The sequence below is a fragment of the Cetorhinus maximus genome, chromosome 3, assembly GCF_964194155.1.
Source record: "Cetorhinus maximus chromosome 3, sCetMax3.hap1.1, whole genome shotgun sequence".
In the NCBI taxonomy this organism is placed as follows: domain Eukaryota; kingdom Metazoa; phylum Chordata; class Chondrichthyes; order Lamniformes; family Cetorhinidae; genus Cetorhinus; species Cetorhinus maximus.
Genome location: NC_135881.1, coordinates 41,625,528 through 41,651,265, shown reverse-complemented (window position 1 = coordinate 41,651,265; position 25,738 = coordinate 41,625,528). Strand labels below are relative to the sequence as shown.

The 25,738-nt window shown below is 44.6% G+C and overlaps 1 protein-coding gene across 3 annotated transcripts in view; it reads left to right on the top strand.

Moving 5' to 3' along the window:
* zeb1b (zinc finger E-box binding homeobox 1b) overlaps window positions 1–25,738 on the top strand; it is a 189,144-nt gene that overhangs the window by 141,758 nt on the left and 21,648 nt on the right. For all 3 annotated transcript variants that reach the window (XM_078537704.1, XM_078537712.1, XM_078537719.1), the window contains one exon: window positions 13,279–13,387. In XM_078537704.1, coding sequence (XP_078393830.1) covers window positions 13,279–13,387 — 109 coding nt within the window. The remainder of the gene's footprint in view (window positions 1–13,278; window positions 13,388–25,738) is intronic.

Below are 25,738 nucleotides of genomic sequence, written 5' to 3'. Positions count from 1 at the left end.
TAATAGTTCAAGACAAAATTAATAGTCACATGGACAAATGTGGGTTATTTAAGGAAAGCTAGCAGAGATTTCTTAAGGGAAAAAGTGATTGTTTAACTTGGTGGAGTTTTTTTTGAACAGTTAAGAGGGTTGATGATGGCAGTGCTGTTTACATGGTGTACATGGACTTCCAAAAGGTGTTTGAAACAGACTTGAGCTAAGTTATGGCTCATGGAATAAAAAGAATAGTGTATCATGAATTCGAAATCGGCTGAGTGACAGGAAACAAAGGGTAGTGGTTAATGGATGTTTTACGTGCTGGAGGAAGGTTTGTAGTGGAGTACCCCAGCGGTCAGTGTTGGGACGCTTGTTTTTCCTGATAAACATTAATGACCTAGATTTTGGTGTACTGGGCACAATTCTGAAGTTTGCAGATTATACAAAACCTGGAAGCATTGTGAACTGTGGAGGATAGTGTAGAACTTCAAAAGGACATAGGCAAGTTGCTAGAATGGGCAAATAGGTGGCAGATGAAGCTCAATGCAGAGAAATGTGAAGTGATTCATTTTGGCCGGAAAAACATGGAGACACAACCTGAAATAAAGGTTACAACTTCAAAGGGGGCCCAGGAGCAGAAAGACCTGGATGTATATGTGCATAAGTCATTGAAGGTGGCAGAACAGGTTGAGAGAATAGTTAATAAAACACACTGTATCCTGGGCTTTATTAATAGGGGTATAAAGTACAGATTGGAGAAGTTAGGACTGGTTTCCCTTGAGAAAAGAAGACCAAGGAGAAATTTGATGTTCAAAATCTTAGGGGTCTTTGTTCAAAAAATGATGTAAAGCTAAAGCTAGAGTAGATAGGGAGAAACTTCCCACTCGTTAAAGGATCGAGAACAAGAGGACACAGATTTCAAGTAATTTCAAGTGTCAGTCACCATCAATGGTGTGTTCTCCATGGCAATGCTACTTGCCAACCAATCAACACTCTCTTCACGTAGAGTATAAATTATTGTTTTCCCCTTTATATTGGTATTCTTGCGAGCGTCCTGATGAATGCAAGACGAAAAGTTTAGACATGTCTCTTTTTCAGTAATACTCAATTTCAAGTAATTAGTAAAAGAAGCAAAAGTGATAAGAGAAAAAAAGCATTTTCACGCAGCGAGTGGTCAGGGTCTGGAGTGCACTGTCTGAGAGTGAGGTGGGAGCAGGTTCAGTTGAAGTTCAAAAGGGAATTAGATGGTTTCTTGAAAAGGAAGAATGTACAGGGTTATGGGGAGAAGGAACCGCACTAGGCAAGTTGCTCATTCAGAGAGGTGGTGCAGATATGATGGGCCAAATGGTCGTCTCCTGCACCATAACAATCTGTGATTCTGTTATTAAAATGTACCACAACAGCAAATTGTAGTTTGTTTTATAGTTTTTTTTTCAAATTCTTTCTTGGGATGTGGGCGTTGCTCGCAAGGCCAGCATTTGTTACACATTCCTAATTGTTCTCAAAGGTGGTGGTGAGCTGCTATATTCAACAGTTGCAGTACATCTGGTGCAGGCACACCCTCCCTCCCAGCACTGTGGGAGTTCCAGGATTTTGATCCTCTGACAGTGAAGAAACGGTGACATAGTTCCAAATTAGGCTGATGTGTGGCTTGGAGGGAAGTTGCAGTAGTGGCATTCCCACGCATCTGCTGCCCTTGCCCTTCTAGGATGGCAAAGGCTGTGGGTTTGGAAGGGGCTGTTAAATGAGCCTTGCTGAGTTGCTGCAATGCATCTTGTGTGTGGTACACACTGTTGCCACTTTGTGTTTGTGCTGGAGGGAATGAATATTTAAATTGGGAAAAGGGATGCCAAATGAGCGTCTGCTTGGCCCTGGATTATGTCAAGCTTCTTGTGTATTGTTGGAGTCACGCCCATCCAGATATGTGGAGAGTACTTGTGAATGGTGAACAGGCTGTGGGGAGTCAGGAGATGAGTTACTTGCCACCGAATTCCTAACCTCTTACCTGCTCTTGTAGCCACAGTATTTATATGGCTGGTCCAATTCAGTTTCTGCTCAATGGTAACCCCCAGGATGTTAGGGGATTCAGTGATGATAATGCCATTGATTGTCATAGGGAGATGGTCAGATTCTGTCTTGTAAGAGATGGTCATTGCCCACCACTTGAGTGGTATGAATGTTGCTTGCCGCTTATCAGTGCAAGCCTGAATTTTGTCCAGGTCTTGTTATATATTGGCATGGATTGCTTTAGTATCTGAGGAGTCACAAATGAAGATTATGTGATCATCAGCGGAAATGCCCTCCCACTCCCCCACCTGGAGGGTAGTTTACTGATGAAGCAACTGAAGATGTTTGGGCCTCAGGCAAGACCCTAAGGAACTCCTGCACTGATGTCCTGGGACTGAGATGATTGACCCCCAACGACCACAGCCATCTTTTGTGCTAGGTATTGCACCAATTAGTGGAGAGTTTCCCCCTGATTCCTATTTACTTCAGTTCTGCTAGGGCTCCTTGATGCCACCCACTGTCAAATGCTGCCTTGATGTCAAGGACAGTCACCCTCGCTGCGCTTCTATAATTCAATTCTCTTGTCCATGTTTGCACCAAGGCTGCAATGAGCTCAGGAGTCAGGTGGCCCTGGTGGAATCCAAATTAAGCAACAGTGAACAGGTTATTGCTAAGCGAGTGCCGCTTGATAGCACTGTTAATGACACTTGCCATCACTTTTTGGTAATCGAGAGGAAACTGATATGGTGATAATTGGTCCAATTGAATTTGTCCTACTTTTTGTGGACAGGACATACCTGAGCAATTTTCCACATTTCTGGGTAGATGCCAGTTATGTAGCTGTATTGGAACAGCTTGGCCAGGGTGCAGCTAGTTCTGGAGCAGAAGTCTTCAGTACTATTGCCGGAATGTTGTAAGGACCCCCATAGCCTTTGCAGTATCCAGTGCCTTCAGCCATTTCTTGATATGAAGTGAATCGAATTGACTGAAGATTGGCATTTATGATGCTGAGCACCTCAGGAGGAGGCTGAGATGGATCATCCACTCGGTACTTCTAGCTGAAGATTGCAAATTCTTCAGCCTTGTCTGTTGCACTGATGTGCTGGGCTCCCCCACATTGAGTCTGAGGATATTTGTGTATCGCCTCCTCCAGTTAGTTGTCTAATTGTCCACTGCCTTTCATGACTAGGTGTGATGGGACTGCAGAGCTTAATGGATGATGCATAATAATGCAGAGCTTGATGGCAAGATCTGTTGGTTGTGGGATTGCTTAGCTCTTCCCATTGCATGCTGCTTCCGCTGTTTGGCATGCAAGTAGTCCTGTGTTGTAGCTTCACAAGGCTGATGCCTCCATTTTTAGGTATGCCTGGTTCTGCACCTGGCATTCCCTCTTGTACTCTTCATTGAACCAGTGTTGACCCCTTTGTTTGACAGTGATGGTCGAGTGAGGGATATACCAGGCCATCAAGTTTCATATTGTGGTTAAATACAAATCTGCTGCTGATAGCCCACCGCGACTCATGGATGCACAGTTTTGAGCTGCTAGATTTGTTCTGTTCTATCCCATTTCACACGGTGGTAGTGCCGCACAACACAATGGATGGCATGTTCGGTGTGAAGACAGGACTATGTCTTCACAAGAACTGTGTGGTGGTCGCTGCTGCCTAGACTGTCATGCAGAGATGCATCTGCAACAGGTAGCTTGGTAAGAATAAGGTCAAGTAGGCTTTTCCCTCTTGGTTCCCTTACCACCTGCCACAGGCCCAGCCTGGCAGATATGCCCTTCAGGACTTGGCCAACTCGGACAGTAGTGGTGCTGCTGAGCCACACTTGGTGAATTGAAGTCCCATAGCCAGAGTATATTCTGTGCTCTTGCCACCCTCAGTATTTCCTCCAAATAGTGTTGAACATGGAGTACTGATTCATCAGCCGAAGGAGGGCGGTCGGTGGTAATCAGAAGGAGGTTTCTGTGGCCATGTTTGATTTGATGGCAAACTTCATGGGGTTTGTAGTCAATGTTGACGACTCCCAGGGAAACCCTCCTGACTGTATACCACTGTCACTGCCTCTGCTGAGTCTGTCCTGCTGGTGGTTCAGGATATACCCAGGGATTGGTGATGGCGGTGCCTGGGACGTTGTCTGTAAGGTATGATATTTGTGAGTATGACTATGTCTGACTGTTGCTTGACTCATCTGTGGGGCAGCTCCCCCAATTTTGATACAAGTCCCAGGAGTTAGCAAGGATGACTTGACACATCCAGCCCTGTGGACCCTGCGGTTGTTGATGTCAATGCTGAAGTTGATGCCAGGCGGTTAGTCCGCTTTTGTTCCCCTTTGGTTTTTTTGTAGCAGTTTGGTACAACTGAGTGGTTTGCTAGGCTATTTCAGATGGCAGTTAAGAGTCAATCACATTGCTGTGGATCTGGAGTCACATGTAGGCCAGTCCAGGTAAGGAAGGCAGATTTCCTTCCCTAAAGTTCATTAGTGAACTAGCTGGGTTTTTACAGCAATCAGTGATAGTTTCGTGGTACCGCTGAGACTGACTTTGAATCCCAGAGTTCCCTTTCCCCCAAGGTATTAGTCTGTGTGTGTGCTAAGGTATACAGCATTCTATATAGAATAATACCTAATGGCAAATTCATTTTAATTGATCTATCAAGGTCTGTCTTCAAAGGTAAATCAAGTTTTAAAGTCATGGCTTTCATTTCGTTATCCCTCTGAATAATATTAACTGACTTTGTATATAACTCACATAAAGGTGTAAGTTTTATCTCCTTCATTCAGCCTTGTTAAAATTCCTAATTGGTTAAAGGAAATGGAAAGTATAGATAAAACTGCTTTAGGTAAAAAGGTTTCTTCTTCCTCCACCACCACCTCTTTCTCCCTCCACCCCCCAAAGTATGGTTAATAAATAGTTAAAAGTGCTAACCTGTAAAAGATGGCTTCCAGTTAAAAATGCTCTTTTCCTTTCCTCTGGAGATGTGCTGTTTGAATGTCCCAACTCTGAGGGAACTGTTCAGTTGATGACAATTACAACCCTATAGAGAATCCAGCACATTAGTATTAGGATCAGAAAGGATTCTGATCTGTGGAATTTCCTACAGAGCTGCTTATTGATGCTTATACCTTATGCCAGCTGGGCAGCTCCCTGCAGACAAGAGAGATGGAAAATGGCAAGTCTCCATGGGAAAGAGAAAAGATAAAAATAACCTAGCATTTATGCAGCATATTTTGCATGAAACATCTCACAGCACTTAAGAAGAGAGAGAGCAGGCCCCCACAAATGAGATGGGAAAGAAGTAAGATGGTAGATAAACTGATGGCACAGTAGGCTAGCTTTTAGGAAGACCTTTGAAGGAATGAAGAAAATAGTAAGATAAGTGCTTCTGGGAGAGAGCTGCTGAGAAGAAATTCATTGTGATTGGTTGGTTGGCTTCCAGTAATGGGAGTGAAGTAGAAGCAGTAATGTAGAGTTGGAGGAGTGAAGGGAATAGGCTACAGTGTATGTTTAAATAAAATTGATGAAATGAAGTGAGACTATCGAATGATTTGAAGCGGTGGAAAAGAACCTTGAAAGGTAAACACTGACGGACAGAGGAAATTGAGATGGACTAAGATGGGAACATGATTAGTTGTAGGACTTTGTTACACAGGGCATAAGCAGCAGAATTAGAGGTTTGAGGAGGAAGACGGACTATTGAAGAAAACGTTTGAGATATCCATGAATGATGGATTAGAATTTCAATTACCCGAGGAAAAAAGGGCAGGAGTGAAAGTGAGCAATATTATGGTGGTGGTTGAATGCAACCTTTCAATGTATATTGAAAGTATCCTCCCATGTGCATGCCTGCATACAGAACTAAGGGTTGGATTTTTTTAACCAAAAACAGTCCACTTTCAATAGTACTGAGACAGGAAAGCAGAACGGATAAGTCACCTCTCAATTCTAACCTGAAAAATATCCCAAGATATTTTCCTGCCTCTGTTCAACTGACAGTGCAGCTGCACCCGGGTAAATGAAGGCAGGTCAGCATGACTTGGTTCTACCCATTTATTTTACCTTGTTGGCATTTTTCCTGCTGCCAAGAAACACCAACACTATAAAACACTGGCAGTTTTGGGATAGGGGCTCCAAGCATTGGAGAAGTAGAGCAGGGGCCATTACTGAAGCTTTGCTATGAAGCTGTGGGTCTGTTAAAGGCTGCAACAAACTAGATAACTGACCCTACTGATACTTATGATAAAATTTAAGTGAAAGATTATAATTTTAGAATTTCTAAATTCAGCAAATGTTTGGGAAATAATGGACTTTCCTTTAGCGATTTCTTTGTCCTCTTCCTCAAAGGAGAATAAAGATACAGATTTTCATCCTTTTAAAGATAAGTGGAATGACAATTGCCTAATTCTACCGCTGAAGACCTAATATTCTCAAGTTCTTTTTTTTGGTCCCAAGGCAATCCATGAAACCTGGATTACTGTGCCAGAGCATTATGAGTAGTTGCTTGGAGATGAGTTTTCTCTAGATTTGAACCTTCACAGCGTTGCTTGAGGTAATCCAAATGCACGTGTACTGTGCCCCGCCCCTTTTTTGTTTTCACTTTCACTCTTAGGCTGTTTTTAGTTGATGTGTAGAAATGCGTGTTAGAATCTCACTCACTGGTCCAGAAATGATCCTCAAGCCTGATTTGAATCCTGCCACCAATTTCACACCCATTCCGACTGGAAAGAGGTGCAAAATTGTGTGGTGTGCACTCAGAACATGTCAGTGGTGGGATCAGTTCCCCAGGCTGTTTCACAGGGTTCTCCCAGTTGGAAAGGGGGTGCAAGTCTATAGGAGTCTTTCAATCAGGAAGGGGACAAAATCCCAGGCAGGGAGGACTAAGCTTCCATGCTCCTTCTGACCCCATGAGGAAAGTTTTTTTTTGCATTTTGCTGCACAATGTCCTAATGCCCAGCCCTATTTGCCCTTGAGAAGGCGATGGTAAGCCACGTTCTTGAACCACTGCAGTCCATTTGGTGCAGGTATCTCCATAGTATTGTTAGGTAGGGAGTTCTCGGATTTCCACGTTTCCATGTCAAGATGTTCTGGGACCTGGAGAGATGTATGATGTTGTTTACATAGGTCTGCTGTCCTTGTCATTCTAGTTAGTAATGGTTGTAGTTGGATGATACTGTTGAAGAAACCTTGGCAAGTTGCTGCAGTGCCTCTTTAGATGTGTACACTGTTGCCACTGTGCATTGATATTGGCGGAAGTGAATGTTTAAGGCAGTGGGTGAGATGCCAGTTATGTCGGTTGCTTTGTCCTGGATGGTGTGAGCTCCTCTTGTATTGTGGAGCTGCACTCATCCAGGCAAGTGGGGAATATTCCATCACACTCCTGACTTGTGCCTTGTAGATGATACAGGCTTTGGGGAGTCAGGAGATGGGTTACTCGTTGCACGATTCCTAAGCTCTGACTGCTCTTGTAGCAACAGTATTTATATGGCTAGCCCAATTCAGTTTCTGGTCAATGGTAACCCCCAAGATGTTGATAATGGGGGATTCAGTGATGCTAATGCCATTGAACATCAAGGGGCGATGGTTGGATTCTCTCTTGCTGGATTGGTCAATGCCTGACACTTCCCCTGTGATGCGAATGTTACTTGCCACTTGTCAGCCCAAGCATGGATATTGTCCAGGCCTTGCTGCATTTGGACATGGACTGCTTCAGTATCTGAGGAGCCGGGAATGATGCTGGACATTGTGCAATCATCAGCGAACATCCCCACTTCTGACCTTATGATGGAGGGAAGGTCATTGATGAAGCAGCTGAAGATGGTTGGGCTGAAGACAGTACCCTGAGGAACTCCTGCAGTGATGTCCTGGAGCTGAGATGACTGACCTCCAACAGCCACAACCATCTTCCTTTGTGCTAGGTATGACCGTTGAGAATGGTTCCTGAGGTTAGGGATTTTAGTTACAAGGTTAGGTTATAGAAGCTTGGGTTGCTCTCCTGGGAGCAGAAGTGGTCAAGAGGAGATTTGGTAGTGGTTATGATAGATTTAGATAAGGTAGCCAAAGAAAAGCTGCTCCCAATAGCTGATGGTACAAATACTAGGAGACGTAGATTTAAGGTTTTGGGTAAGAGATGCAGGGGGAAGGTTTTCTTATGCAGCGAGTGGTAATGACTTAGGATAGAGCGAAGGAATGGGACTAACTAGATTGCTGTGCAGCGAACTGGCATGGACTTGATGGGCTGAATAGCTTCCTTCTGTGCGATTAAGACACTATGACCACTTGCTCACTGCTCAAATCAAACTCACCTTGGCGCTAACCTACTAGTCAATAGAATCATGAATACACACTATTGAAGGCAGCTGTTCAGCTCCTTGTGTCTACTCGTGTCAACACCTGATGTCAAAGCTATCACCTCACTGGTGCACACAGAGTTCCGGCCAATTCCGCCCTCTAATATGGCAACATGGCATACGGAAGGAATGACAGATACACAACCCAATTCAAGCTTCAAGTAATTGAAATTGCAGAGCAGATAACTACAAGATGCACTGCAGGAATTCACCAAGGTCCCTTCGACAGCAGCCCCCCGCAACCCACTACCATCTAGAAGGCAGCTCACCACCACCTTTTCAAGGGCAACTAGGGATGGGCAATAAATGCTGGCCCAGCCAGCGAAGCCCATATCCCGTGAATGAATTTTAAAAAAGGCAAATAATTGTGCAGCAGCTAGAGAATTCAAGATGTCGGAGAAGATTGTTCGAGATTGGAGGAAGCTCTCTACACAGCTTAGGCAGATGCCCAAGAATAAATGTGCAAACAGCGGAAAACCTAGCTTGTGGCCACAGTTGGAAAACAAAGTTGCAAAATACGTCAATGAAAATTGCCAGAATGGACTTTAAGTTTCTTGAAGTTCCATCTGAATCTTCGCCCTGAAACAGGCAAGAAAATTAGGCATTGTAAATGGTGTACCTAGTTTATAAAGAGAAACTATTTTGTACTACGACAGAAGACCAAGATTTTACAGCATCTCCCAGCAGAACTTTATGATAAGCTTATTGCATTTCAGCGGTTTATAATAAAACACCTACAACATACAAAATAGGAGCAAAGGTAGGTCATTAGGCCCCTTGAGCCTGTTCCACCATTCAATAAGATCGTGGCTGATCTGTGTGTGTTTCGAATTCCATATTCCCACCTACCCGTGATAATCCTGGATTCTTGTTAGGCAAGGTTATCAATCTGCCTCCGTCTTAAAAATATTCAATGACACTGACTCCACCATCACCTGAGGCAGAGAGTTCCACAGCCACACAGCCCTCAAAAAATTTCTCCTCATCCCAGTCCTGGACAACCCCTAATTTTAAAACAGTGCCCCCTAGTTCTGGACTCACCCACAAGAGGAATCACCTTTCCACATCCACCTTGCCAAGACCAATCAGGATCTTATATGCTTCAATCAAGTCACCCCCACTCTTCTAAATTCCAGTGCAAACAAGCCCAGTCTAACATTATACTCCGTCTACCAAATTTTTGCCCGCCCACTCAACCTGTCTATATCTGTCTGCAACCTCCTCATGTCCACTTCACAACGTTCTTTCCTACCTATCTTTGTGTCATTTGCAAATTTAGCTATCATGTCTTTACTCCCCTCATCTGAGTCATTGATATAAATCATAAAAAGTTGAGGCACCAGCACAAACCTCTGTGGGACTCCACTTGTTACGTCCTCCAATCAGAAAAAGACCCATTTATGCATACTCTTTTCCGCCAGCCAGTCAATCTTCTATCCATACTAATACATTACCCCTACACCATGAACTTTTATTTTCTGCAATAAACGTTGATATGGGACCTTATCAAATGCCTTCTGAAATTCCAAATACAGCATGTCTATAAGCTCCTCTTTATCCACAGCACTTGTTACTCCTTCAAAGAACTCCAGTAATTCAGTAAAACATGATTTCCCTTTCACAAAACCCTGCTGACACTCCCCAATTACATTGAGTTTCTCTAAGTGCCCAGCTATAACCTCCTTAATGATCTATTCTAACACTTTCCTTATGACAGATGTCAAGCTAACTGGCCTTTAGTTTCCTGTGCTCTGCCTCCCTCCCTCCTTGAATAGAGGGATTATATTTGCTACTTCCAGTCTGATGGAACCTTTCCAGAATCTAGGGAATTTTGGAAAATTAACACCAGTGCATCTACTACCTCATTAGCCACCTAGAACCATAGAAAAGTTACAGCACAGAAGGAGGCCATTCTGCCCATCTTGTCCATGCCAGCCCAAGGACACCCGGGTGCCCTTTCCAATCCCACCTTCCTGCACCCGGCCCATAGCCCTGCAGCTTACAGCACTTTAGGTGCAGATCCAGGTACTTTTTAAAAGAGTTTAGAGTTTCTGCCTCTACCACCAACTTGGGCAGCGAATTCCAGATACCCACTACCCTCTGTGTAAAAAAAGTTCTTCCTCATGTCCCCCCTACACCTTCTGCCACTTATCTTGAATCTTTGTCCCCTGGTTCTAGAATTCTCCATGGGAAACAATTGTATCCTGTCCACTCTATCTATTCCCCTCATAATTTTGTACACCTCAATCAAGTCACCTCTCAGCCGCCTTTGTTCGAAGGAAAAGAACCCCTATCTTTCCTCATAGCTACACTTTTCTAACCCTGGCAACATTCTTGTAAACCTCTGCACTCTCTCCAGAGCTATTACATCCTTCCTGTAATGTGGTGACCAGAACTGCACACAATACTCCAGTTGTGGCCTCACCACTTCTTTTAAGACCCTAGGATGAAGGAGACTGGTCAGCCCGCAGCTCCATCAGTTGTTCAGTACCGCTTCCCTAGTTTAACCAAGTTCCCCTCTCCCTTCTACCTCCTGATTTGCATCTGTTACTGGAATATTTTTTGTATCCTCTATAGTGAAGACAGAAGCAAAATATTTCTTCATTTTATCCATTTCCTTATTATCTATTAACTCCCCATTGTCACTCTGTAAAGGACCAACACTCACTTTACTTTTCTTCCTTTTTAAATACCTGCAGAGACTCTTGCTATTTGTTTTTACATTTCTAGCTAGCTTCCTCTTATACTCCAATTTCTTATTCCTGATTAAGCTTTTAGTCACTCTCTGCTGTTTATATTCTGACCAATCATCTGACCTGCCATTCATTTTTGTGGAGTTACATGCTTTTTCCTTAAGTTTGATGCTTTTCTTAACAACGTTAGCTAACCATGGATGGTGGGTCCTCCCTTTAAAATTTTCCTTTATAGTAGGAATACACTTATTCCGAGTATTCTAAAATATCCCCTTAAATGTCTGTCACTGCTTCTGTATTGATCTGTCCCGTAGCCTAGTATCAGAGTTCACTTCAACTAGCTCAGCTTTCATCCCCACATAGTGGCCCTTATTTAAGTTTGAGATACTAGTCTTAGACCCGCTCTTCTCCCTTTCAAACTGGATGTAAAATTCCATCATATTGTGGTCACTGCTATCAAGGAGTGCCTTCAATCTGAGGTCATTAATCCTGTCACATTACACAATACCAAGTCTAATATAACCTGCTCTCTGGTCGGTTCCAGAATCTGCTGCTCTTTAAAAAACAACTATCTCGAAAGCATCCTATGAACCCGTCATCAAAGCTACTACTGCCAATCTATTTTTTCCAATTTGTATGTAGATTAAAATTACCCATGATTATTGCCATCCCTTTATCACAAGCACCCAATATTCCTCCTTGTATACTTTGTCCTAAATTGTGGTTACTGCTAGGGGGCCTGTAGACCACTCCCACGAGTGACTTCTTTTCCCTACTTTGTAGTTTACTTTGTCATAAATTTACATTTACTTTGTTATGAATGCCGTGCATATTCAGATACAGCTGTATCTTTTTGTTATCTTTGTAACATCAAGTCTTGACCATTGGTACATACTTAGATTTTATCTCTCTGCCCCTTCCTATTAGTCTCTGACCTCCATTTTCCGTATTACTATTACCCAGGTTTGAGCCCTCAACACGGGCCCCACCCCCCCGCCTTTGTTTAGCTTAAAGCCCGCTCTTCCCTAGTTATGCAATTCGCATGGAAACACATCCCAGCACGGTTCAGGTGTAGACCATCCCAACGGTGCAGTCCTCACTCTCCCCAGTACTGGTGCCAGTGCTCCACAAACTGGAACCCGCTTCTCCCACACCAGTCTTTTGAGGCATGCATTCATCTCGTAAATCTTATTTGCCCTATACCAATTTGAACGTGGGTTAGGTAATAATCCAGGGATTATTACCTTTGAGGTTCTGCTTCTTAACTTGGTACCTAGCTTCTCATACTGACTATGCAGAACCTCTTTCCTTGTCCTGCCTATGTTGTTGGTATCTACATGGACCACGACCACTGAATCCTCCTCCTCCCACTGGAAGTTCCTCTCCAGCCCTGAGCAGATGCCCTGAACCCTGGCACCGGGTCGGCAACACAGCCTTTTTGGACTTTCGCTCTTGGCTGCAGTGATGATAGAATGGACACAGAATGTCCTGTATTGGGAATATGGATGCAACTCCCATGAATTTTGACATGCCATCCAATCAAACAGTGGGCTAAATTGGAGAGAAAACAGTGTTAGTGAAGACAACTGGCTGTGAAACTACTAGATTCCAATGGGACAGAGCGTAAGCCAATGGTGATATTCAAGAGAAAAACCCTCCCAAAACAGCATTTGCCAAAAGTAGTAGGCTCACAATAAAGGATAGATGAATGACGACATGATTGCTAATGATGTTGTTGATCCATATGATGATGCCATTCGTGAAGCGGATTGAGACACTTTTTTTTGATTCTGAAGACAAGGAGGAAGGTGATTTTTATGGATTTTAATATGGGCTCAGTGCATGCTAAGCTTATAAATAGTATTCTTTTCTGTGCTGTGAAAGAAACGGAACTAAATTGTGTAAATTTGTACATATGGATTTTGTTTTTGATGAATTTAGTGTACGCAAATGTCTGTCTTCAGGGAGAGCATTATTTATTTATAAATAAAAATGCTTTTTGGCTTCTTATGCGCTACTTTTGGGGTTGGGGCCGGCAGGAATAGTCTCTGACGTGGCAAATCTGTCTTGAGAGAGAGTGGATTTCAACCCCTTACAACTATAACTCGTGTAAAAGTCGACCCCCTACTTCTTGGCTAAAAATTTAGTATTAGAAGCTCTACTTGTCCATGAATATATATGGTATGTAACCTTTTTTGTTAAATCTAAAATAGCCAATTGAAGAAGATTTTTCTTATCTTTTTTTTCATATAAGCGCCATGTCGTAACACAGACGGGTGGGAACCGGAAATTCAAGTGCACTGAATGTGGAAAAGCATTTAAATACAAGCATCATCTAAAGGAGCACTTACGCATCCACAGTGGTAAGCACAGAATTATTTTTGGTGCCTTAGTGCTTCAAGTAGATTGTGAAAGAGGTTTCTAGTTCATGCAATGTACTTTATCTTCCAAGTATTAAATTTCTCACAGCCATTCGCTTGTCTGATTATTTGTTTTTCTGTGCCACCTTCTCTACCATCACCTCAGTGTGTGACTTGGCTTCCTTCAGGAATACTTAATGCTGTAATTGAATCTCCTCTTTGAGAAAAAGTGATCAACAGTTAGGATGAGCACAAATGTAAATTATCTGGAAGACTATAGTTGAAGCCATGATGCAAATCAGAGTCTCCAGTGCAAGGAGGAAAGTTGAATGTAGATTTTTATATTCTTAATGTTCTGAAGCATTTCTTCGATTACCTTTTGTCAATCAGAGATTCTAGTGCCACTCTCCCCTCATGCTACACCCCCATTGGTAGGTTTATCAACGATTATTCACCTGCTTTGGGAAAATCAAGTAAGTGGGAGCCTTTCTGGTATTGCAGATAATTTGAAGGACTGGCATCAATTGGCCCAAATGGCTTTTTGTTATTCCTGACTTGAATTTTAGCTGAAATAAAAAGAGTAAATGCTGGAAATACTGGCAGCATCTGTGGAGAGAGAAACAGACTTTATGTTTCAGGTCGTGTCCTTTCATCAGAACTTTTGCTTTTGAATTTTAACTATAGGTTGCTTATATTTATAACTTTTTAAGTGGAAGAAATAAATAATACTCGTTTTCCTCATGCCTGTATTAAGTGCCTGGGGCATCTTACTATGTTAAAGATTCTATATAAATGCCTGTTGCCATAACTTACTGACATTCAGCAATTTTTTCTCTATTTATTACCTTGAAAGTAAGTTTATCTATTAGTTTGAAGGTGTCACTGGGTCAGGGGTATTCATGAATGTATACTAAAAGATTTTGTGACTTTTTGCACGCTCCCCCCCCCCTCCCAAATACCTTTTTCTGTCTCCCTCATCGCTGTTCTTCAATAGGCAAATATTGAATTTTCTATTTCCATTATCAATTAGTGAAAAATAATGTCACTATTTTGACTTTGAAGCAGCTTTGTATTGTGATACACATGCAGATTTTATTTTAGGGAATTAAAAGTGCACCAATATCTGCCCTGTACCACCAAGATTCAGGTTCTTTGCATCTTGTAATGGGACATGTTTGAAAACATAACCGCGTGGCTTGACATAAATACACTTGTACTAGAAGTCAGTCTTTGGAATTGGTCCTGCTTTCCAAATCTTAAAAAACAATCATTAGGCCAGAGATTTGTTCCAGCACAGGAGAACATATTTTCCCATGGAACTGATTTTTGTATTAAGGGCATCATTTGAGGTGTTGCCAATATTATTCGAGGTGACTGAGCAGAATGCATTTGGCTTTTCCATAATGATCTTGTTTTTATCCAACTTGTTATGCGGTGTCAGCTGCCTTGGCCCAATTGTTACAAGCATTAATTTAAGACATACTTTTGAAATACAGAGTCACTGACCTCAGTCAAAGAATGCTGTGACCACCTTTGGCATGACCCATCCCCTTCCTGGCTTTTCAGATTTGATCCTTTGGAACTGAGTTACTTAAAGAGATTTTCCATATTACTGACCAAGGAAGCTTATTGGAATCTGTAGTTTTGGGCTGAGAGGAAGGAAAAACAATGAGAATATACTGTGATAAAAACAAAAAGCTAAAAGCTACTACGGATGCTGGAAATCCAAAACAAAAACAGAATTACCTGGAAAAACTCAGCAGGTCTGGCAGCATCGGCGGAGAAGAAATCAGTTAACGTTTCGAGCCTTCATGGCCCTTCGGCAGAACTGGAGCATAGTTAGAAGAAGGGAGAAATATAAATTGGTTTGTGGGGGGTGGGGGGGGTGTGGAGAGAGAGACATTGAGGGTGTGGTGTGGTGATTGTGGAGATGAGCAGATAATCAAAAGATGTCACAGACAAAAGAGTCAAAGAGGTGTTGAAGGTGGTAGTATTTGTCTGAGAAAAGTGCTAATTAAGAATGGAAGACAGGATATTCAAAGTACAGCTCTAGTGGGGGTGGGGTGGAAAGACTAAAGGTTTTAGTTTTAGATTTAAAAATAATGGAAATAGGTGGGGAAAGAAGAATCTATATAAATTATTGAAAAAAAAAAGCAGCGGGGGGGTGGGGAAAGAAACGGGGTGGGGATGGGGGGAGGGGGAGTTTAAGATCTAAAGTTGTTGAATTCAATATTCAGCCCGGAGGGCTGTAAAGTGCCTAGTCGGAAGATGAGGTGCTGTTCCTCCAGTTTGCGTTGGGCTTCACTGGAACAATGCAGCAAGCCAAGGACAGACATGTGGGCAAGAGAACAGGGTGGAGTGTTAAAATGGCAAGCGACAGGGAGGTTTGGGTCTTTCTTGCGGACAGACCGCAGGTGTTCCGCAAAACGGTCTCCCAGTTTGCGTTTGGTCTCTCCAATGTAGAGGAGACCGCATTGGGAGCAACGAATGCAGTAGACTAAGTTAGGGGAAATGCAAGTGAAATGCTGCTTCACTTGAAAGGAGTGTTTGGGCCCTTGGACGGTGAGGAGAGAGGAAGTCAAGGGGCAGGTGTTGCATCTTCTGCGTGGGCATGGGGAGGTGCCATAAGTGGGGGTTGAGGAGTAGGGGGTGATGGAGGAGTGGACCAGGGTGTCCCGGAGGGAACGATCCCTACGGAATGCCGTCAGGGGGGGTGAAGGGAAGATGTGTTTGGTGGTGGCATCATGCTGGAGTTGGCGGAAATGGCGGAGGATGATCCTTTGAATGCGGAGGCTGGTGGGGTGATAAGTGAGGACAAGGGGGACCCTATCATGTTTCTGGGAAGGAGGAGAAGGCCTGAGGGTGGATGCGCGGGATATGGGCCGGACATGGTTGAGGGCCCTGTCAACGACCGTGGATGGAAGAAGGAGGACATGTCAGAGGAGCTGTTTTTGAAGGTAGCGTCATCAGAACAGATGCAACGGAGGCGAAGGAACTGAGAGAATGGGATGGAGTCTTTACAGGAAGCGGGGTGTGAGGAGCTGTAGTCGAGGTAGCTGTGGGAGTCGGTAGGCTTGTAATGGATATTGGTGGACAGTCTATCATCAGAAATTGAGACAGAGAGGTCAAGGAAGGGAAGAGAAGTGTCAGAGATGGACCATGTGAAGATGATGGAGGGGTGGAGATTGGAAGCAAAATTAATAAATTTTTCCAGGTCCCGACGAGAGCATGAAGCAGCACCGAAGTAATCATCGATGTACCGGAGAAAGAGTTGTGGGAGGGGGCCGGAGTAGGACTGGAACAAGGAATGTTCCACATACCCCATAAAGAGACAGGCATAGCTGGGGCCCATGCGGGTACCCATAGCCACACCTTTTATTTGGAGGAAGTGAGAGGAGTTAAAGGAGAAATTGTTCAGTGTGAGAACAAGTTCAGCCAGACGGAGGAGAGTAGTGGTGGATGGGGATTGTTAGGGCCTCTGTTCAAGGAAGAAGCTAAGGGCCCTCAGACCATCCTGGTGGGGGATGGAGGTGTAGAGGGATTGGACATCCATGGTGAAGAGGAAGCGGTTGGGGCCAGGGAACTGGAAATTGTTGATGTGACGTAAGGTGTCAGAGGAATCACGGGTGTAGGTGGGAAGGGACTGGACAAGGGGAGAGAGAAGGGAGTCAAGATAACGAGAAATGAGTTCCGTGGGGCAGGAACAGGCTGACACGATCGGTCTGCCAGGACAGTTCTGTTTGTGGATTTTGGGTAGGAGGTAGAAGCGGGCCGTCCGAGGTTGGGCGACTATCAAGTTGGAAGCTGTGGGAGGAAGATCTCCAGAGGAGATGAGGTCAGTGACAGTCCTGGAAACAATGGCTTGATGTTCTGTGGTGGGGTCATGGTCCAGGGAGAGGTAGGAGGAAACGTCTGCGAGTTGACGCTCAGCCTCCGCGAGGTAGAGGTCAATGCGCCAGACAACAACAGTACCACCCTTGTCAGCGGGTTTGATGACAATGTTGGGGTTGGACCTGAGAGAACGGAGTGCAGTGAGTTCAGAGAGAGACAGATTAGAATGGGTGAGAGGAGCAGAGAAATTGAGACGGCTAATGTCACGCCGACAGTTCTCAATGAAAAGATCAAGAGAAGGTAAGAATCCAGAGGGAGGGGTCCAAGTGGAGGGAGAATATTGGAGGTGGGTAAAAGGATCCGTTCAACGGGGAGAGGACTCCTGCCCAAAGAAGTGAGCACGGAGACGAAGACGGCGGAAGAAGAGTTCAGCATCATGCCGAGCCCGAAATTCATTGAGATGAGGGCGTAAGGGTATGAAACTAAGTCCTTTGCTGAGCACTGAACGTTCAGCATCGGAGAGGGGAAGGTCAGGGGGTATAGTGAATACGCGGCTGGGGCTGGGATTGGAAGATGGGGTGAGGACGGAGGGACAAGCAGGGGTGGAGGGTCCCAGATGGGTGTTGGAGTCGATGAGTTGTTGGAGCTTGCGTTCCTTAGCACTTGAGAGAAAGAGAAAAAGTTTCTTGTTGAGGCGACGGATGAGGCGAAGAATAAAATGAAACTGGGGGCACGCACAGCTTTGAAAAAGGGTGCGGCGGTGCTGCTGGAGGGAGAGGTCGAGTGTGTTCATATGGCGGCGCATGGCACTGAGTGTGGATCTAATATACTGTAGTTGCTCAATTTTTGAAACTGCCTGAACAGATCATTTGACATGTCTTGTGTCAAAACCACCAATTTTTAGTATCCTTGCCTGCTGTTTTAGATTTCAAGTTATGGCTCAGTCCTTGATGTGTTAAAATTGGCCACTTCCATGGGGTTATTTTTCCTTGCCTCTTTCTTTCATTCACCATTTACAACTCACCATAACATTTGTTTGAAAGATCTGAAATTACTCAGGTGATCAGGACTCTGAGTGAATCTTTAAATTATGGAGGGTGTAAATGGTTGATAACCGATCAGCTGCTTGTTTTACACCCCTGCAGATGTTGGAAATAGCAGTGTAACTGCATAGAATGTACAGCACAGAATCAGGGCATTCGGCACAACTAGTCTGTTAATGCTCCAAGCAAGTCTGTTCCCACCCTGCTTCATCTAAACTTTCTTAGCTAAACCAAAATCTTCCTAGGTTCAGTCCCTTACCTGTGCTGCACTAGCTGTTGCAGTACTTAAATTGCTTTTGAATGTGTTTTTGAGTTCATTACGAAGTTTTACTTGAAGCTGGTGCACTTGGTCATCGCCTTTGTCCCTTCCAACATGGCGTGCTTGGCCAGTTCCCCAGGCAGCAGCAGGCGCACGGTGGCCTGGATCTTCCAGGAGCTGATGGTGCTGCACTTGTCGTAATGGGCCAGGCGGGAAGCCTCACCCGCGATGCACTCAAAAATCATTCACGAGTGAGTTTGTGACGCTCATGGCCTTGGAGGAGATGGCAGCATCGGGGTGAACTTGTTTTACCACTTTGTAGATGTAGATGGAGTAATTTTCCTCGATGTTTTCCTCCTCTTGCTGCCCTTCACTGGCAACTTTTTCTACGCTTTCTTGGCGCCCTTCTTGGAACCTAAGTTTTCTTCTCGTCAACCATGATCCCAGTCAGCTTCAGATAGTGCACATGAACTAGTCTCAGCAATGCAAAAATCAAGCAGGATATCTGTTCCTGGTTGCTAATTAGCAGTTTCCATCAGGTGAGGACAGAATTGAGCTCTCCCGAGGTGCCTGCAGTCAAATAGATTGCCAACATTTGCCAAGCACTGTAAAGCTGCCAATCCTTGTGGAACTGTACTCCAGGATGGAACCGAACTTAGGAGCGGAAAGATCTGAGGAAAAAAAAATATATAAACAAATTATTTTGAAAGGATTTGAGTATATTTTCTTCAGCCTTGACTAGAGTTTGAGCTTTTTTCCACAACAGTGTGTTATGGAAATCTGGGGCAGTGAATAAAATTTCAAAGCAAATTCCACCGGAGAGGCCACAAAATTGTAGGCGACCATACTTGCATGTAGATTTATGGGCTAAAATTTATCCAAATTTTTACAAAAATTAACCCACACTTACGAAGGTTGCATTTTTGCTGGTGGATATTATATAAACTACTAACCTGTTGAGAGATGCACAGTTCAACTGCTCAGAGTATCAGGTCACCATAATCATTTTGGATAAGGCTGTTCAGAGTTTCATTACGAGGCAAATTTCCTGTTTGGGCAAATCAGCTGAGCAAATGCTTGCAAAAACCTGAAATTTATTTGGAATGACCAATGAGAGCAGATTGTGAAAGTTAAAGCACACAAACTGCCAAAGCCAGAAAGATTTCCTTCGGAGGTCCAAGTAAAATTTACATTGGATATGTGTCACCTAAATGAGCAAACCAGAGGGATGATAGGTTGAGCTTTAGCAAGGGGGTTCCAGATTGTAATGAATACCAGTAAGTGACTGACTTTCTCAGCAGTTTCTCTCGAGTAAAATTGTGTCACTTGCATTATGGAATTCTTGGGGCAACAAATTAATTAAACAACTAAATTCTTGCACTCCATACTCGGGCATTTCTCTTGCAAAAATTTGGGTTTCAAAAATAACACCTTTAAACTGGAGCATACATCCTCTTTACTAGTTTTACAGATAAAATTTTTTTATGCCTCCTTGAATTTTCCACCATTTTATAGATTTAAAAGGTTAATCAGAAAGATTACTTTAGCGACGAGGTTTGAAAGACCACAGCATTTTGGTCTTATTAGTATCTCTGAATCAGAAGATTGATAGGTTGCAGAACCATTCAAGGAGCTAAGTAACTGTCTCTTATGTACTGTGGTGTAGCATTGAGGATTGCTCCATTGTTTAAAGTGCTGTCTTTATGAGACAACTATCTCTTATAGAGTCATAGTCTCAGATTTTCAACACGATGGAGAGGCTGGCTGTCGCGGTGAAAAGCGCAGAACTGTCTGAAAATCTTAAACCCCACTCCCAAACACGGCACTTCCCATTTTTACCAGGGTAGGAATGGGGCCTGGGACATTTTATGGAGGCACCTGGCTGCTTAAATCAGCAGCTGCTTCTGCTCTAGTCAGATTTTTGGCAACCTAGGAGTGTTGAAACCAGTGTGTGCAAAGTAGATTTGGTAAGAGTAGGTCTGAACCTTAAGTATTTCTTTGGACTTGCTTTAAAATTTTATTCACTGCCCCAGAAGGGGCACTAAACAAATTCCAACTGTCTTTGCTTAACCCAAAGCTATAGGTGGGTAGGGCTTCTGGTCTAGCAGGGCAATTATTTTTTGCCCCTGACTCGTGCGCCTAGGTGGCAGGAAGAACTTTGTGCTGGAGAAGAGGTGCATAGCATTTTGTGCAAAGGAACATAAAAGATGGGCAATGTCACCCTCGCACATAGAGGTCATAGAAGCCAGTCACCGTGAGCAGCCGGAGGGCTGAAGGTTAGGAAGAAGAGGCTGCTGCCCGCCCACCGGTAAGGAGGAGTAGGAGAGGCAGGACAACCAGGTATTGCCCTGTGGGAAGGCTGTACAGACCTAGGTGGTCATACCTCAATATGATGGGGAACCAGTGCCGAAGGTGACTGATGCTAAGCCTTGAGGTGGTGACAGACATATGTCGCATGGCCCAACAGAAACTCGAGCCACAATCCATTGACCGCCGTGCCCTGCCAACAGCTGTGAAGGTAACCATCACTCTCAACTTCTATGCCTCAGGATCTTTCCAGGGATCATCAGGAGACCTGTCTGATATATTTTAGTCAGCAGCAGTACAGCTGTGGTAAGGCTGTAACTAATGCATTGTTTGCTTGTGTGGGGATCACAAATTTCCCCATAGATTTGGCATCTCAAATGCAGGGTGCCTGGCCTTTGCCCAGTTAGCTTTCCTCAGGTGCAAGGTGTTATTGAATGCACCCATGTTGCCAAAAAAAGCCCCAAATCAAAATGGGGACACCTTTGTCAACCAGAAGTCCTTCCACTCAATCAGTGTACGGGTGGTTTGTGACCACCACAAGGCCTTCCTTCATGTGTGTGCAAAGTTCCTTGACAGCTGCCATGATTCCTTCACACTGAGTTGTTCCTAACCCCCTCAACTATTTCAACCACCAACGTAGATCCATGGTTAGCTTGAGGGGACAAGAGCTACACCTTAAGAACTTGGCTAATGGTCCTCATGAGGAGCTCACAAATGGAGGCAGAGTGCAATTACAACAACAGGTGTACCAAAAATGTCATTGGGAATTTCAAAATGCTTTTCAGGTGCCTCAGTCGCTCAGGTGGAGCTCTGCAGTATGCCCAGCAAGGGTATCAAGAATATTGGTGGTGTTCTGCAGCATGCGCATCATTGCACAGTGAAGGGGCACACACTGTGGGTGTACCTACACCACATGGACTGAAGTGGTTCAAGAAGTCAGCTCACCACTACTTCATCAAGGGCAGTTGGGGATGGGCAATAAATTATGGCCTAGCCAGCGACACCCACATCCCATGAATGAATAAAAAAGAATGATGACAATGCCACAGGCAGAACTCCAACCCCTTGAAAAGAAGGATGCTCCTGTCCATTTGGAAGATTCCAAAATGGATGAGGAGGCTGCCAAAGGCAGAGCAGATCACCATTGCCATTAGCCAGTCTTTGGTGATGCACTTCACCACCCCCCCACCCACCCCCCGCAAAAGAACCTTGTACATTGACTCCACAATTACTTGACTGCCCATCCCCCACAAGGGACAGAAGAAACATCAATGAGTGGACTGAGTCACTTTCATATGGCTGAAACCCTCACCATCATAACCATTGACAACAACATATTGCAGACAAACATGGTAATAAGTCATTCACAACCTGGTTCCCTCACATGAACACCAATGATTGTAAATGAGGGGCCCATGCCGCCAAATTGTCCATAATCAAACCCACAATGCTGAAAGTGACATGACGTCAGAATTCAAACCCTATACGTGCTGATGAGGCTTCTCATGCATGAGGAGCCTATAGCTGTGCAACAGCCACTCTTGGAGAGAATTTGCGCACAATTCATTCTGGCCAGTGGTCCAGTTTCTGATGGTGCCAGATGCAACATTCCTGGCTTCCACATACCTCTGCTTACTGTACAAAGTGACAGCTGAAATGTAAATACATTTGCATTTGGTGCAGCAGATGACCAATATTACCTGCATAATATATGCCCTCTTGAGTTGTGATGTCTACACCTAAACTAATGGTGTAACATTTTGGCGCAGATGAATGCCTTGCATTGAGCACTCATGCTTGAGATGTACCTGCTGCCCAACATCTCATGGAGCCTGACTATTGAGCCTCCCTTAAAGTCAAGCTTGATGGACAATGAAAGATACAAGGAGCATCTCCATGCTTGAGCTTATGAATAATGGTATCTTGTGATACAACAGAGAAGGAAGAAGCCCTCTGAAGCACCACAAATTAGCCGACAACCTTGATCCTGCTGATGGCACGTCAAGATGGACCTCAGCATGCCACCCTCATTATTACTGGCAAGAACCGCCTTCATAATGTTACCATTCTTTTTGAGCTCTTTAGTGTACAAACACACACCAAGTCATGTACAAATGGAAGTAAATATATTCAAAAGGTGTTCAAATGTGCTACTTACAGTATGAGAAGTGTAACCATGGTGAACGCATTAGTGCCTCAGGCAAGACTGTACCCTTCGGTCTTGCACACTCCTACGAAGTTCTCTTTCCTTTCTCTCTCTCTTTCCCCCCCCCACCCCCATTTTGTCTCGGGGGTAGTGGAGATAGGCTGCTCATTTGTCCTTCTAAACAGTAATGAGGAGAGTGGTGACCAGCTTTGTCATTCAGGCACCAGTTGGGTCCTCCTTCAGACTGCAGCCTCTGCATTTCTGCATGGGCAGCCATGGTCACTGCATATGTGCAGCAGACGAGGGTTCTTGGGGCAGTGGGTGCTGAGGAACTCTCGGTACATTCCCCCTCCGGTGACTTGCACAGCCCTAGATTAGCCTTCAGGAGGGGTTGATGGGGCCAGCTGCTGGTCCGCAGCAGCCCATTCCAGCAACCACTGTGCCAATAACGCGACCGCCTTGTTAGATGTACACAGCTCTTCATGTATTCCATGGATGTAGGCGTTCATACTCTGAGCAGACTGATCCAGGCAACTGAGGGAGGCTTGCAACTTTTCCCGGTCGAGACACTGTTCTTGCATCCACTTAGAGTGCTGCTGCATGTGCCTCTCCATGAGATTGGCCAGTCTCTAATGGTCAGAGCTCATGCAGTTGAGCCCCTGCAACAATGTTGATCTCATGGCGACGATGGACTTCACCATTCTCCCACATATCTGCTGATTAAACAAATACTGTGACCCAAAAATGACTTCTGAGGCTTCATGTTCCTGCCTACTGAAACATCATTGTGACTTTCCTTCATCCTCCGAAGGGGACTGTGCACAGATATATTTGACTCTTACACCACTGCCTGCACTCTGATGTGATTTTCACCCTGTGCCACCCACTCTACATGCGCTACATACCTCCGAAGCTCGTGTATCTTGTATCTGAGTTGTCGGCGTGAGGGATGTGACGTCGCTGCCTTCTTGGACATCTCTTCCTCCTCGGACATCTCTTCCTCCTTTTGATGCTCTAGGGATGGCCTGGTCTGCTGGGGGGTAGTGAGGAAGCAGAGCTGGGACCAGTCTTATTTATGAATGCACACCATTGCCTTGACTATGCTCGCATTACCTTTATGATGCAATCCCATCCTTGTGCTCCCTTTCATGCCAACATTGTGCTCAGCAAAGTGACAGCACGACCTCCACCATTACAACACTAACTTCATTACCTGCTAACGATGATTCACCATCGCCAACAGACAGGTGTTCAACCACTCGGGCAATCTCCATGGCCATCTGTTCCACGGGGTCAGATGGGTCTTAGTCAGGCTGACCCACCCCCAGGTCCAAGCCATCTCCATGGCATTCTTTGCCCTTTTCCATGCAAGGACAATATGAATTTGTTTGCCTGATATATAGCGCATAGAAGGATATTGCACTTCACAGTGCATGTGCATCACACATGTTCTGTGCACACCTACATGAGCACTGTACACAAACAAGCCTCAGTGCTGAAGCAGAGGTATGTGCCATGTCTCATACCTTAGCTGCAGCATGCAGACCTGACCCTTCATTTAGAGCTCTGTGTGGTTGAGCCAAGCTATTCACCTTGCTGAAACACAGCAGCTAATTGAACCTTTTCCAGCAGTGAATCCATGATTGCTGATGGTCACCTCCTGCACTCACCGCAGCCACAATTTGAATTCAGGTCATCTTGGTTGCTGCAGGGATATTATGGCGGCTAGCAGGGTAAAGGACCTGGACCTTCTCCAGCAAAACTTGAAGATCTTGGTCAGAAAATCGTGGAGCACCTGGACCCATCCCTTCCTCTACGTCGCCCTTGTGTGACATTATGAATAAAAATGTAAGGTAAAAAGGGTAATAAGCCATTCAGATTACATTACTCTCATTCACTTTTGTGTGCTTACATGCACTAACCATTTTGACCACATTAATGAATACTGATAAGGTTTGGTGGAGAAAATAGCTCTGCACAAATGCTTGGTGCCATGTACATTGTGGCTGTGACTCAAAGGTAGCATGCTGTGTTCTGCAACCATTGACAGCCCTACTGGTTTCACCCCCTCTTAGTCACAATGTTGTACTATGGCGGTGCGCAGGTGAGAGGGACTGGTCAAGGGTCAACAGTGTGGGCACATGCTGATAGATGGGTGGCAAGAGGGCAAGTGGATGGGATAATGAACATGGCACTGTACATCATTCATCCACCCACTGAATCTTGGCAGCACGTAGTATGCAGGTAATGGTGACAAGCTGATAACATCTCCATGGTTGTGTCTTGTGAACCCACTTCATGTTTTCAGTGGTTCATTAGAGTACACTTTGAATAGGCAGCAACAATGACATTTCTCCCATAGAGAACACCCATGATGGCCCATCTGTTCCTGGTCTGCCATAATGACCAGAAAATCTGTTTTTGTGATGTTGACTGATGGATAAGTATTGGCCAGGGCAGCAGGGATAACTCCCCTGCCCTTCTTCGACATAGTGCCATGGTATCTTTTACGTCCTCCCGAGGTGGCAAATGTGGCCTTATTTTAACTTTTCATCTGAAAGATGGCACCTCCAACATCGCACCACTCCCTCAGTACCTGATCTGTTCCTGGTCAGCTAACAGTTGGACAACGGTTACAGCTTGGCACTCACCTGACAAGGCATTGATGTCTCCTCTGAGGCACAGGGATTTCACCACTGGCAACCTACCCCTCAAATGAGTCCTTCTGAAGGTCCGCTTTTTATCTGTGTCTGAGTCGCCCACCCTGT